The sequence below is a fragment of the Desmodus rotundus genome, chromosome 3 (assembly GCF_022682495.2).
Source record: "Desmodus rotundus isolate HL8 chromosome 3, HLdesRot8A.1, whole genome shotgun sequence".
Taxonomy (NCBI): Eukaryota; Metazoa; Chordata; class Mammalia; order Chiroptera; family Phyllostomidae; genus Desmodus; species Desmodus rotundus.
The window spans coordinates 185,579,274-185,593,976 of NC_071389.1; the positions used below are offsets into that span (position 1 = coordinate 185,579,274).

A 14,703-nucleotide genomic window follows, 5' to 3' on the forward strand; every position below is an offset into this window, starting at 1 on the left:
ACAAGCTGCTCCTAAAATTTACATGAAAATGCAAAAGACTTGGAATAGTCAAAACAATTTTAATAAAGGAACCACGTTGGAGGACTTTCATTTTCCAGTTTCAAAACTTACTGTAAACCTGCAGTTAAGACGTTGTGGCACTGGCTAAGGGGAGACAGCAAGGCCAATAGAACAGAACTGAGAGCCCAGAAATAATCTTTGTGTTGGCGTTCAGCTGATATTTGACAAAAGAGCCAAGGCATTCCGTTGGAGGAAGGATAGTCTTTGCACCAAATGGTGCTGAAACAACTGGATATCCAGAAGGAAAAACATGAACTTAGATGTTTACCTCACACTGTCCGCATAAATGAATGCAAAATGGACCATAGACTTCAGGGTAAGAGCAAAGCCAAAACTTTTAGAAGAAAAAAATTGGAGAAAATCTTTAAGGCCTCAGGTTAGGCAACCATTTCTTAGATATATGAACAAAAGCACAGTCCATATAAGAAAAAAAAAGTTGGACTTCATCAAAATGAAGATGTTTTGCACTTCAAAATACAGCATGAAGGAATTAAAGACAAGCAACAGACTGAGAAAAATATTGGCAAATCCAATAAAGGATTTATATTGAGACTATATACTCATACACTTAGAAAAACATTTAAAATGGGCAAAATATTTGAATAGTAATTTCATCCAAAAGAGATATGCAAATGACTGATACTCACACGAAAAGATGGCAACATCACTTACGGAGGCATCATCCTGCTGCCCATTAATGTGGGAGCAACATGTGGTATTTCGCTCCAGGCTAACTACCAGATCCTGTGGGGCAGAGGTGGCTGGGAGGTGTAGAGGACGAACACCTGACCTTGTCTATGAGGGTTTCTGGAGGATGTGATATCCCAATGAGACTAAAGAATCCCTTGAAGTTATCCCGGGGAAGGGTGTAGAGAGCTCCCCAGGCAGAGGGGACAGCTTGAGCAAACCCCAGGGTCGATAGGGAGCCTGCTGAATTCAGTGAGGCGCTGGTATGATGAACAGTGACAATCAAGCCTGGGGTGCCCCATGGAGTGCTTTGTGTGCTGTGATCAAGAACTTGGACTTATCCTGAGGACCATGAGGATCAGTGAAGGGTTCTAAGCATGTCCAAGTCCAGCTCAGTTATCTTCAATTAGATGGTCCCAGGGGCACCTGTATCTCATGCCAGTGGAGATCCTGCCCTGTTGATCAGGGGCAAATAAATGCCCTCCTAGATGTCCGTGGCCTGTGTTTTGCGTGTAGCCTTCTCCAGAACAAGTGTTCCTCCAGGGACCACATCCACACTAGTGTCTGGCTGAGAAACTGCTCGTGACTCCCATGAGGAGCCTCAGAGGCATAATGTAGTGGCTGAGAGCCTGTCAGCAGGGCCAGATCTCAGAAAAGCGGAGGACTTGTAAATGTTTCATACACTCCATCCTGGGTGCCTGCACTGGCTGAAAGCCCATTAGTAAGTCCCAGCGGCTGAGGGGTAGGTATTGTGCTGGTTACTATAGCATCACCTTGGAAAGGATCACTCAGTGATCACAGCCAAGCTGAATGAGGCCAGAGGGGGATGTGGTCAGAAGCTGCAGGAGGGGCTGGAGATAGGCGCACAGGCTGTCGCTGGTCTCGCTGGTCTCAGAGCACCTTGCGGGTTGGAGCCCACTTCAGCTTCTCCAGCTGCAGCCCAGGAGAGGAGCGAGGCTGCACTCAGCCTGAGACAGCACCACAAGCTGCTGCTGAGCTTGGAGCTTTGCAAGGGGCTGAATTCCCAGCCCGACCTCCCTCGGCCTCTTTATTCGAGGGGTGGAGGGTGTTGTCTCAACTTGAAAGGTCTGGGCTGAGTTTCATCTCCTTTTTTATTTTAAGTAGTTAACCTGCAGGAAAACTGACTTCCAAGTGTTTGTCAAGGAAAGCAAAGTGGTTCCCACGCTGGAAATGAGAAAGGATGACGGTTTCTGAGACTGGCTGTTAGCGGCTCAGCTGTAGGTGTGTCCCCATTGAAAATGCCTTTTAAAGCATTTGATACCTTCAAAGAGAAAATTCTGAAACCTGGAAAGGAAGGAGTGAAGAATGCCGTGGGAGATTCGTTGGGGATTTTACAAAGGTAAAGTTTGAATGCAAACTTTAGGTTTATTTCTGAGTAGCTTCATATTGCAAATGCTTGAGAGATTTTGCTTAATGTTTTTAAAGCCGTGTTTTAATAAGGGGAAGGTGGGTCAGATTAGATGGCTTCTGGAGCCTCTTGCGACTCCAACAGACTATGCCTGGGGAGAATCAGATGCATCAAAAGTATAGGGTTGAATTAGGAAACTACCAAGACAGGCATTCTGCTTATACAGCAGGATTAGCACTTCCTAGACATGGTGATATTCTATATTCTGTGTTTGGCATGAATTAGAAAAGACTCAGGAAAATAATATTTCTTATTAATCCTATAGGAATGACAAATATGGTTATGCTTTGAGCTGAAATAATTTTTAAGACTTTATTACTTCATTTTTTTACTATAAATGAAAATTAGATGTTTGCAAATTGTTTAGCTTGTTATGTAAACTATATACAGTGGTTCCTGATTGTGCAGTTTTCAAAGAGAAGTGTAGCTACACCAATAGTTTGAGGAAGGTAACAAAAAATTAGTGTTCTTTAAAGCAGAAAATCTTACAGGATTACAGTGGGAAAATGTTAAGTACTATCATTGAATTGAATGTTTTTGTCCAAACAAAAATACAATTTTTTAAAAAATTAAAATATATTATTATTGAAAGGAGAGTTTGCCATAAATGAATGAATTGATGTGACATTTTAATTTGTGATTTTTAAATATACATAGTAAATGCCTTTCTAGGTTTTATTGATAAGTGAATAAGCGGTCCTCACGTATAAGGTGAAATGACCCCCTTAATCTCTCTGATATAAATAAATGAGAAAAACATCCTCACTAGGATTTGTATGTGTTTAAATGATTATTTCTAATCATGATGAGTGAAAAGGTCACCTGGTATCTTTTAACTTTTCTGTTAGCTCTTAAATTTAAAAATGTTAGCATTGAAAGGACTGTTTCTAGGCACACTGAGAGTCATCCCATCCCTTATGTTCTGCAACACAGGGGCTCCTGCACTGTTAAATTTTTTTATTGTGTCACTCGGTGAGCTCTCACAGACAGAAAACTGGGTTGGGCACTTTATTAATACAGTGATTAGAAACAAAACAGTTTCAATCAGACCTGAGTTATCATGTCCAGATGAAAACCTAGTTCAGTGAAAGCAGGACAGACCTGCCGAACAAAAGGCATGATTAAAATAACCTATTGTTTTAAGAATGTTCATCCTTCTGTTGAGCTCTCCCCAGGTAACGCCTCATCATGGTGCCGTTCCTCTGATCACAGATGCAAAAGGGGGGCGCAGTGGCTTCACGGGCATAGTCAGGTGATGACAAAGGACTCTGACAAAGTCGGGAATAAAAACCGGGACTTTGGACCACTGCCACCATTACACTCATCAAACTGCGTCTTCCTTTCTAAAACACTTGACAAAGAGTACTTAGGAGTTTTCCAACATTAACTTTAATTGCTTTTTTGAAATTTAATTGCTTTTTTTTTCTCAATAGGATACTTCTCCAAAGAGCTGGTTTTGCTTTGTTTGATTGCATGATCCTCTTGCAGATCCTTTTATTTACCAGTTCGTTTACTTAGGGATGTAACAAAATCGGTGATTTCCAAGTTGTGCGACCTCCACCCAAAACTGAACTCTGTGTTTAGGACTCTGAACACTTGCCTCAGAATTGAACCGTGGAACAATAGGCGAAGGGGTAACTGTGCTGGGGAAAGAGAATACCCTACCTGCATGCTAGATCTTAGTGTCACCGTCACAGGTGTAGACTGACTTCAGCAAACACAGAGCCAAACGCCAACCCCCCCTTTCAGTGATCCCTGCAGGGAAATTATTGGCCAAGGAAGGAAAACAAGGCGTCACTTGACCTGCGATCTAAGCTGATCCTCTGCCCTAGGCTCTTTGAGTAGAGCTCTGTACTTAGGGCTCCTCCAGCGACCCCAGCTCTGCCACGCACTTGGTGTTAATCACAAGTCTGTAAGATAATTCCACATCGAGTGCCTGGCATCTAACAATGCACATTCCCTCCCTTGTTGATTTTTCCCATTAAGCCAGTTGACAGAATCCAACATAAAATAAAACAAACACAAAGCACTGTTTTCTGTTTTGTAAGGGACAAGTTACAAAAGATTTGGAGGTTAGGAACACTGCCTTTCTGTCTTAGCATACAGGGTAAATTACAGATGTCTATTCACGTTTGAGACCGACATCATCATCTGCATGGAATTTCCGAGGTGCTCTTTAATCATGGCACGCTCCTCATGGTCAGAGGAGTGGCAGACACACAGGGAAGTGTTTGAAGTTGGCACTTGAGGCTGATTATGGTCAGGCATTGTTAAGCTTCCTTGAGAACAGTCATTGATAAGAAGCAGCTGAACCATTTTATCAGCTGAAGGTACAATAATATTTAGAAATGTAGGAAGAAAGACGATGCACTCACTTACTGCCCAGTATTGGAACAGATGACATAGAAGGCATTAACTTTGGAAACAAATGTCCAGAAATTGATACACAGATTTGTCCAACTTAAATGACAATACGGGCGTCTTCTACTTACGTGTAATAAATGACATAACAAACATTATGTTCCAGGTACTGTGAACTTACTTAATTTTAACAACCCTTCTAGGTGGGGCCAATTACAATCACAGTTTTACAGATGAGGAAGCTGAGGCACAGAGAAGTTAAGTAAGTTTCCCAAGGTCACACAGCGTGTAAGTGGCAGAGCCGGGTTTCAGACCAGACATTCTCTGCCCACCATTCTCAGACATTACACTATGCTACCTCTTTAATCCAGTGCCTTCCTTCTTCTCATATGCTGTCTTGCAATTTAACCACTCATTTAGGTTTAGGGAGTTATATGGGCTACAGTGTAGCCGGCAACCTCTGGATCTTAAAGCAAGTATGGGCTTTTCTCATAGGGAGACTGGGGGGCGGGGTGGGGGGGGGAATCTGGTCTTTCAAGTACTTATATTTTCCATTTAAAGATATGGAACCAATCCCTGGTTTGTGCCCATCCTCAGCACTCAGTGATTGTGTATTGAAACTCTGTACACTGTCTGCTCCAGGGACAAAGGCAGGTGTGTCAGTGGACTGAGATCAGGTGAGCCTGGCTCCCATTGCCGAGGGACCGAGCACTTTCGGCTGCACAGCCTCAGGCAACTTGGTTCCCACCCTTGCAGCCAGGGTGATTCTATTAAGCAAAGTCAGATCTTGTCTCTTCCCTGCTCAAAATCTCCCACAGTTTCCAGCCTCACTCAGAATTAAAGCCAGTCTCTTTTCAAAGGCCTTCGAGACCCCATCAGATCCGGAGGGCTTTGAGGAGCCTCACTGACTCATCTCTGGCATTCTTGTCTCGCTCACACCACTCCAGCCACACTCCGCACTCCGCCTGGAACTCCCTCGGCCCACGCCTATGTCAGCCTTTTCCCCAGATAGCCTGCTGGCTCATCCCCTTGCTTTCTTCAAGCCCCTTCTCAGAGGTCACCTTCCCAGAGAGGGCTTTCCTGACCATCCTATTTAAAGGTAGAGGTCACCTTCCCTCCTGCTCCCACCCACTCCCTATCTGTCTTTGCTGCTTTGTTTTACTCCACCTCTCTCTTAGGGAGGGTTCTCTAAAAGCACAGCCTGAGACGGGTTTGAATGAGCCTTGGTTGTGATTTATTGAGGGGATATGGAACTCTTTCTGAAAAGATTGGGAGGGAAGGAGTAAAGCAAGAGAGGGAAGGAGAAAACCAAGCAAGGATGTGATCTCAGGTAACACATGGGGGCCAGAGCAGAGTGGGGAGCTTCTGGGGCATTGCTGGCACTGAGCAAAGGGGCCAGCCCGGTTTGTCTCTGTGTCAGTCAATCACTGAGTGTGGGCAACCCCAGCAGGGACGGGGTTTACAATGCAGGCCACTTAGCAGTGGCGAAGGGAGCAGCCGAGAGCTCCCAACAGCGCTGGAAGTGCCCTGGCCTGAGAAAAGGGACCCAGGGAGTGCATGACAGTGTCTGTGGCAACCCACTCATTGCACCGCTCAGGTCTACTTGCTTCTCATAGTTAAGTTCACTCCATCTGGGTACAGCTTCTTCAAGACTCTGTGGTGATAATTCCCAAGGAACCTTCCAGGAAAGAGTTGGGATGCATTCCAGCTCCCACGGCTCCCACCGGTCCCTCCATCTACCTGTCCTCGATTCCCCTCACTGCTGTTAGCTTCCCCGAGGGGTCTGAACTCCTGGTTAGTGTATCCTTACTACACTGTGGTTGCTGTGTTTGAGTTAAACAAGGTAGTGCCAGGAGATGCCCTGCAGGGTCGCCTGAGGTCCAAACATAGGTCTTCCTGCTGCCATGAGGAAGCAACAGAGCTAACCTCTCCCGAAGATCAGGGTCAATTACTCTTGCCACTCTGGTGACCCCCGGCCTCGCTTTTGGTCTTGGCGTGAGGACTCCAAGATGACTGGGCAGCAGTAATAGTCGTGTGTGCAGTGGTGTTTCCATGATATTCCAAAGTGCAAGAAGTCTTTCTTGGGCATCAGGACTTCTACACCCACAGGACCTGGAGTTGAAGGGACGAGATATTCCTCAAGTGGGTTGCTGCAAGTGATGGTACTTCCACTCCTTATTTCCAAACCATATTCTATCGTGCCTGCTGGGGACACAGCACCATATAAAACTGTCGGTTTATGGAATATGCTGCATCCGGAAGGGCAGCACTCTGCCTCACAGGGAGTCATCCCTGATGCCTCAGCTGCATCGCTGAGAGGCTCCCGCAGCTGTGGCAGGCTGCCAGCCTCTGGCTAGTACAGTACGTGGTAGGGCCTCTGGGTCCCATTGTCGCGTGCCCCTGCTGTTCCTCCTTTGCCATAAATGGGGTGTCTTAGTCTTAGGTGATGCTGTGTGGAAACCCATGTTTGCTAATCGGGATTCTGTAAATCCTCAGATAGTGATGCTGGCTGAGACTAGCAGGCTCAAAAGGCAAACTCATGTGGAATATATATCAACCCCCATAAGGATGAATTGCTACCTTTTCCAGGATGAAAGGAGTCTTATCTAAACAATTTGTGGCCACGAGGCTGGTCCTGGTGAGTAGGAGCCCAAGCACAGCCTCCATCTCTAGGACTATGGCTACTCATGGTTCCGCTGCTCTGGAGCTGGGTGGCTGAGAACAGAAGCTTGAGCACGTCAACCAGCCCAGTCAGCCTGTCCCATTGGCTGTTCAGTGCCTCGTCCAAGTGGAATCTCTCTGAAACACGAGCAGCTGAAAGGTGTCACACTTTGTGTACACTCTCATAGGTTCACCCATGTGTCTGTCGATTCCTGTGAGTTGGGTCTCTCAATTGTCATTGTGACTTGTTGCCCTTGTCTCTGTTCTTTTTAAGAATTTAATATTTACTATATATATTTTTCTATTACCATTCAGTCCCCTCATACCCCCCTCCCCCCAGCAATCACCACACTGTTGCCCATGCCCATGAGTCCTTTTTCCTTTTCACTCAATCCCTCCACCCCCTAGCTTCCCCACCCCCCATCTCTGATCTTTAAAGTGCTGCCCCTGGCCTCCGCTACTCCAGGATTTATCATTCGGACTGCCAGTCAGGAGCCCCATTCTGCTACAGCACCTCCTACTGCCTTCAACCTGCAGGGCACAGCCACCGTTGAGCTTCTCAGTGGTGCTGGTGGCCTGTCCCCACTGCATTCTGTATTGCCTTGGTAAAGGGGGTATTAGCTCAGGCCTCCTGAGGAATGCAGTTACCTTGTGCATTTTCTGGTCTTGTATAGTAAATCCATTATAGCATGTCCACTTCTTTGCGCCTTTTGATGCCTTTCTCTATAATCTGCCGTAACAGTTCTGACGTTGCTCTTAAAAAACAAAACAGTTGCAGAGAGACCTATTTATTGAAGAGTATGGTCAACATTAAAGACATGTTATGAATTTTTATATTCCAAATACCAGGCATTAAAATTTTAGCTCAAGGAATAGAAGAAAGCCAATTTAATCCTCACTAATTCATCCATATGTTTCGGTCAAATTCAGTAGTTGTTATAACAGGCATTAAAAGTGAAATAAGTCTATAATTTAGGTTTATGGGACAATGAAGGAAAAGAGAAGAAGTGGACCCCTGGACCCAAAGGAGAATACTCTTGTGGCATCCTTGAGTGGTGTCTCTTCAAAATGAGTATGAATGACAAGAGGAATGACGTTGGACACACTTTCAAACCACGACCTGACTTCACCACATCCCCATGTTCAGGTTCTGATGAAAAGGAGGAAGCCCCTCATGGTCAAATTGAAGGGCAGAAGTCACTGGTAGTCAAATTCATGTCAAAGGTGTGCTCTGCTCAATTACTGAACCGTGAGAAACTCACGTTATTTTTTAAAAGCCGCAGTGGCCATAATCTCTGACCACAACGCACTTGTGACTAGAAACTCGTACAAAATTATTATTAAGAAAAGAGTCATCAGGCTCCTCTCAGCCTCTCTGCTTAGTCTAACCTTCCGAGAGCCACACTAGCAGCTTATTAGAACCACTGCCTGGGCCTTCGCCAGGATGTCCAGTCCTGTGTCAAGGGAGAATGCCCCTTGTTAGTTTCCTAGGGCTGCTGTAACAAAGTGCCACAGCCTGGGTGGCTTAAGTTTATTTATTTTCTCCCAAGTTTGGAGGCCAGAGGTCCAAAATCAAGGAGTCCGCAAGGTCACCGTCTCTGACGGCTTTGAAGGAGGACTCATCTTTGCCGCTTCCTCCCTTCTGGTGGTTGCTGGTCATCCTTGGCGTTTCTATGGACACTGTGCTCCAGTCACTGCCTCTGTTGTCACGTGGCCTTCCCCCCGAGTTTCTGAGTCTGTGTGTTCCCCTCTTTTCATAGGGACACCAGTCACTGGTTAGGATTCACCAAAGCAGGTCACATTCACAGTTGTCAGAGGCTAGGACTTGAACAAGTCTTTTGAGAGGACACAATTCAGCCAACCCCCAGATTGACAAACTTTCTCTTATCCAACTTTATGAAACTCCTCCTCCCTCTGGCACACTCAGGGTCCATTCCTAGGCACACTTCCCGGCCTCCTGCTGGTAAGTGTTAATCAGATCCCGCTGCTTTGGTGTATAACCCCCTCTTCCACGGGCAGGCCCAGTACATGCCCAGTGTGGGATTTGGTTCTAGTTACTGGCCTGGTGGTCAAGGAGGGAGGGAGAAGTAGATTTTGAAGAGCGTCAGCATTGTCTTGTAAGTCACCTGCCACATTTGAGGCGTTGCCAAATTTTGAAGTAAGGGGAGGAGGGACTTACATACATCTTCCAACAAGGGGAAGTGGCCACTTCTGTAGGTTCAGAGGGTTCTGAGGAATTTAGGGTGTTAGGTGTTTGAGTGCAGGTATCCCTTAACCCAAGCCTCAGATACCCTCTCATCCGAAGTTTTCAGGATCCCATTTCTTATCAGGATCTCAGCTTTGGTGTAGGAGACATGCCTAAGCTCAGAATTCCACCTTCTCTGGAGTTCTGCTATTTTTTAAAACTAAGCTTTTGTTTTGGAATTATTTTAGACTTACAGAAAAGTTGCAGAGATAGGACAGAGATTTCCTCTGCGTGTACTCCTTACCTGGTTTCAGCTAATGTTCACTTCTTACTTTACTGTAGTACATTTGTCAAAACTAAGGCATCAACATCAATGCATTACTAATTAAATGCCACACTTTGTTAACATTTCATTACATGTTCCAGCAATGTCATTTGTCCTGGTCCATGATCCAGTCCAGATACCACATTGCACGTAATCGTCATGTCTCCTTAGTCTCCTCTGACCTGCGGCCATCCCTCAGCCTTCGCTTGTTTTTCGTGACCTGGGCAGTTGTGAGGAATGCTGATTGGGTATTTTGTAGAAAGGCCTTCAGTTTGGGTGTATCTGATATTTTTCTTACGATTAGACTAGGATTGTGATTTTTTGAAGGAAGAGTACTACAAAGGCGAAATGCCTTCCTAATGACATCCTATCAGGGCGTCCCTGCTATCCACAGGACTTACCACTAATGATGCTAACGTTGATTGCTTGGTTAAGGGATAGTTGCCAGGATTCTCTGCTTTCCGTACTCTGTTCTTTGGAAGCAAGTCACTAAATCCAGCCCACACTCCGAGGTGATTCTGCCGTTCTTACAATGAAGGATTGCACCTGAACTTCAGTTCTGTCTGCCCTTCAACTGCGAGAGAGAAAGGTCTCTTAAAATGGTGGCAAGGAAGCAACCGACTCTTGCACTTTCCTTTAAACTAAGGATTGATTGTCCGAATCCTGTTATTTTCCCTTTACAAACTATCAAAGGCATTTAACAATAGCCACTGGACTCCATGGGGAAGTCAATGTTTCTCCATTCTTCCCCAATCACCAGCGATATTGCGTGGACCCGCACATCCCTTTCCACCTGCATTCCAACCCAGGTCGCCACAGGTAAAAGTCAGCATTTACACCAGCATCACATGCCAGGAACTGTCGGTACCCCACCTACCACCAGTGGTGGGGTCCTCATTGCCAGCCAGCTACTGAGAAGTCAAACTCCAAGATCTCATTCTGAGAGTCTGCTTCCTGCAACCATCTCTTAGGCACTCCCCGCCTGAGAGGCTCTGCCCACAAAGCTGGGCGCAGAGACCCTCAAAGCAGAGCTTTTAGACTCTCAGCCTTCCCTCTTCTAACCACCTCTTATCTTCTCCTAGTCTGGCAGCATACTTTCTTATCAAGGGTTTATTTGCTCTCTTGTTCCAGCATTCCCCAAATATCTTTACAATAACCAAATCCTCTATGTGCTTCTTAAACCTTAGTACAAAGACCAAAGGCTCAATACTAACAGAGTAAAGCAGGACCTATTGTATTTTTCTAAACAAAGACACACTTTACCTATCAACACAGAAATAGCCCCCACTTCCATGAAGAAACATGCAATATCATTCAAAGTTCTTAGCTGCAATCAACAGAATCTACTCTAGCTTAAGTGGAATGCAGTTTAGTGAAGCATGTGAGGATGCTCCACCTCCAAGAAAAAGGCAGGAGAGATGCTGTTGTATCATACCACCAATGCTTGCCTCTAAGTGCTACTCATGATTTGGTCCAGCAGATCGGCCACAGCAGGCAGAGTGGGACCCATTGCCTCTCCACCTGCCGTGTTTGCGTCACCATTTCTCCTGCACAAAGCGCTCTCCTCTCAGTGCTCCCTTCACCATCTGAATCCCACTCCAGTGCTACTGATTTATACACCTCACATATCAGTATCGTGCTGCAAGGGAGCATAGAAAAAGTGGTTTTCTGTGCTGGGAAGGCAGGGCTCAAACTTTCAAGGGGCAGTTGAGATATTGGGTGTCTGTGCATGGTGGTTGACTATGTATTGCATGTGTATTCCTAGTCTCATCTTTTTTTCCTCTACTTCTGATAGAGATATGTGTACACAACATATTTTTCTTTCTCCTCCTTTTAACTGTAAGGAAAGCACCAGTGCAAGTGTGATATTAAATGGCAACTGAGTTCAGGGTCCGAGTGACAGGAGGGAGTGGTGGGGACTTTAGGAAACAGGAAACCAGTGGAGCCGGGAGGGAATGTGGGCCTAATCATTCCAGATCTTCAGATTTTTCAAAATGAGCCACAAGGGTGATAATATGTGAGAGGATATGGACAGTTCCTTTTATAACTGACAGGTAGTGTTCAGTTTGCTCAATTACTTGTTTTTAAGAAGAGAGTAAATTCACTAAAATGGACATACCATACTCTGAACCTATAGAAGTCAATGAAAGCATCCTATAATCTGGTTAAAAGATGCCAGAGTACCACCTCCTTAGAGGAACCACTTGAGGAGGAAAACAGACACAGCCCTCTGGGTGTGTGCTGTGATAGAAAATGTACCTCCCTCCCGCCACATAGCATTTTATTAAGACTTAGAAAAAAGGGGAAGGAAAGAATCTGCAAATGAATTAATTTTCTATTGTACATCTTTTTAGCAAGCGTCAGTGACATCAAGGTGAAACCTAATGGTGAGCTGGGTCATGCAATGTGGACAGTCTTTCGATAACCTTCGGGAGGAAACTCAGGGAAGCACATTGCTGAATACACAGCCTCTGGTGTTGGGCCTGCATCCTGCTTCAGATGACTTAGTTCCTTCATCTATAAAATGGCACGATAACACTACAGACCTCATGGGGCTTTATGAGATTGAAATGACTTAGTACCCATCAAAGTGCAACACAATACCCAGAATATCAGTGACTTTAGCCATTATAATGTGTTTTAGTAATAAGAATTATGATGGTAACAGTAATAACATTTAAAAATGCAGGCTGCATCCTTCTTTGTGTTTCTCTTTTCCTTCTTGGTACACTTTTTCTTTCTGAATAGTACATTTTGATTTTGCTTTAATCCTGACCTTCTTTCTCTGCCCATTCTTTTTCCACTGTAGAAAAATCGACGGGACCAACGAGGAAGAAGATAACATTGAGCTGAATGCAGACGGGAGGCCAGTGTTGTCCCCCAGGCAGAGCGCCACCCCCTGTGACTGCCAGTGCTGTGGTGTCCCCAAGCGTTACATCATTGCCATCATGAGCGGGCTGGGATTCTGCATTTCCTTTGGGATCCGGTGCAACCTTGGAGTGGCCATCGTGGAAATGGTCAACAACAGCACTGTCTATGTTGATGGAAAACCAGAAATTCGGGTCAGTGTCAGTCTCTGATGGGAGCGCTTCTGGCCATCGCCGTGCAAATCTTTACTAAGTGAAAGAAAGCACTGTGCCTCATTCACTGAGGTGACAAAAAGTATAGAGGGGCATCCATGTGCCAGGCTCTCTACTAGGTGATAGGGGTAGACACTGAGCAACACAGACTGGGCCCTTGTCCTCACAGAGACGTACGAGCAAGTGATGATAGTTTGGGGTTCTCAGTACTTGTTGGGGTGAGCAGAGTGCTCAGGATCATAGAGGTGAGGGGGCCTAATATAGAATTTGATATTGTGAAAGAATTCCCAGAGAAAGTGATGGCGGGACCTGAAGGACGGACGAGGAGGAATTTGACAAAGAGGGTTTTGGTGGGGTGGACAGAAGAGTCTTTGAAAAAAAAAGAACAAGTTTTAAAGACTGTAGGAGTGAGGGAGGGAGGGAGGGAGAGGAGGAAGGAGGGAGGGAGGGAGGGAGCGAGGGAGACAGGGAATGGTGAGTTTAGACCTGAGATAGGAGTCGTCCTTTCTGTGTCAAGGCCCTCTTTCAGCAGCCTGGTGAAGTCTGTGTACCCTTTGTGAAAATAACATTTTAAATTCTTAAAATTAAATATATAGGATTATAAGGGAAAGTTAAAACACAGATATCAAAATACTTAAATATAAAATTTGCTATATAAAAGCATACAAACTTCTGTCTCAACACATCAGATGACAAAATCTAGCAATGGGTCTAAACAGTAATTTTGAACTTTGAACTGTAAACAATAGTTTGAGATAGTAACAGAGTCATAGGCTCTGACAATATGACTGTGGTTGTTTGCTGTCTCCATTCATGATCACAGGAAATGCTAAATTTCAGTTAGCAGTTAGTAGAAATTAAGATGCTGATGTTTCTCCATCCAAGTTCACAGACCCGCAGGATTCCCTTTACAGAGTCCAGGGTGAGAACCCTGAAAGAGAGTAAGGTGTGGGGGTGAGCATCAGAAGATGCAGGCAGCATGGTAAAAAGGGGCCAGATCATGTAGAGCCTGGTGAACTGTGCGGGGAGTCACGGACGGGCTTTAAGGAGAGGCAAGACAATGAAATCTGTGCTCCGGATTGGTCACTGTTTAGTGGTGATCTCCCAGTGGGCTGGGATTGACGTGACTAGAAACACGAGGCCCCATGTCAAGGGCCGTTGTGGTCATAAGCGAGCATACTCTGATGGGACTTACGTAGTATTGTTTTTATGAGTCATCGGAAAGATCTGGTTTGTTTCTTAAATAGTAAGCCTCGAATCATTGAAAAAGATGAAGATATATGCCCAGTAGATACCCAGTAAATACATGTTTCATTGTACTGAACACACGCACTGGAATGACTCGTGTGGAAAGCCCTCCACTGGCAGAGCAGCATCTCATAGTTATCTGATCTGGCCCTTGCCCGCAACTGGAGAAACATTTAGGCCAGAGTTCCCCAAACCGGTGTCTGGCAAATCACCGTTCCGTAGGCTGTGCCACAAAGAAGGCGTCGTGTGAAATGGGAGCCCTCACTGTGCTGTGTTCTTTGAGAAGCTCCGAGAGCAGCCATGGGGTGCTGTGCTGCCTGGACTTGACTGCAGAGCGCTTTCCTTCATGCCGCCTCTGTTAGCATTGCCTGCACCAGCTCCAGCCAACCACTGATTTGGGAAAATTTTATTTCAATGCATTAGAAGGAAGCCTTTAGTTGGCCTGTAGGACTTTTTTTTTTTTTTTTAATCTAAGAGATTATTCTGTTAGAAGAAAAGAACTCCATGGAGATTCGTCTAACTAGTCTCTTTTTGATTTCACTGCTGAATCTGTTTGTTTCTTCTTAGGCAGGGGAGGGAGCACACTCAAGGTGTGGGGAGAATGGCGTGCACTTTTTAAATAAAGAGTGATGTATATGAGCCAGGTTTCCGATGTGTATCGCACGCA

General features: G+C 45.3%; 1 protein-coding gene across 1 annotated transcript in view; it reads left to right on the plus strand.

The window, feature by feature from the left end:
* The first annotated feature begins 1,660 nt into the window (after window positions 1–1,660).
* Window positions 1,661–14,703, plus strand: part of SLC17A8 (solute carrier family 17 member 8) — a 41,820-nt gene continuing 28,777 nt past the window's right edge. The window contains exons 1-2 of the mRNA XM_024579375.3: window positions 1,661–2,107; window positions 12,518–12,770. Of these exons, the coding sequence (XP_024435143.2) occupies window positions 2,007–2,107; window positions 12,518–12,770 (354 nt within the window). The 5' untranslated portion in view covers window positions 1,661–2,006. The remainder of the gene's footprint in view (window positions 2,108–12,517; window positions 12,771–14,703) is intronic.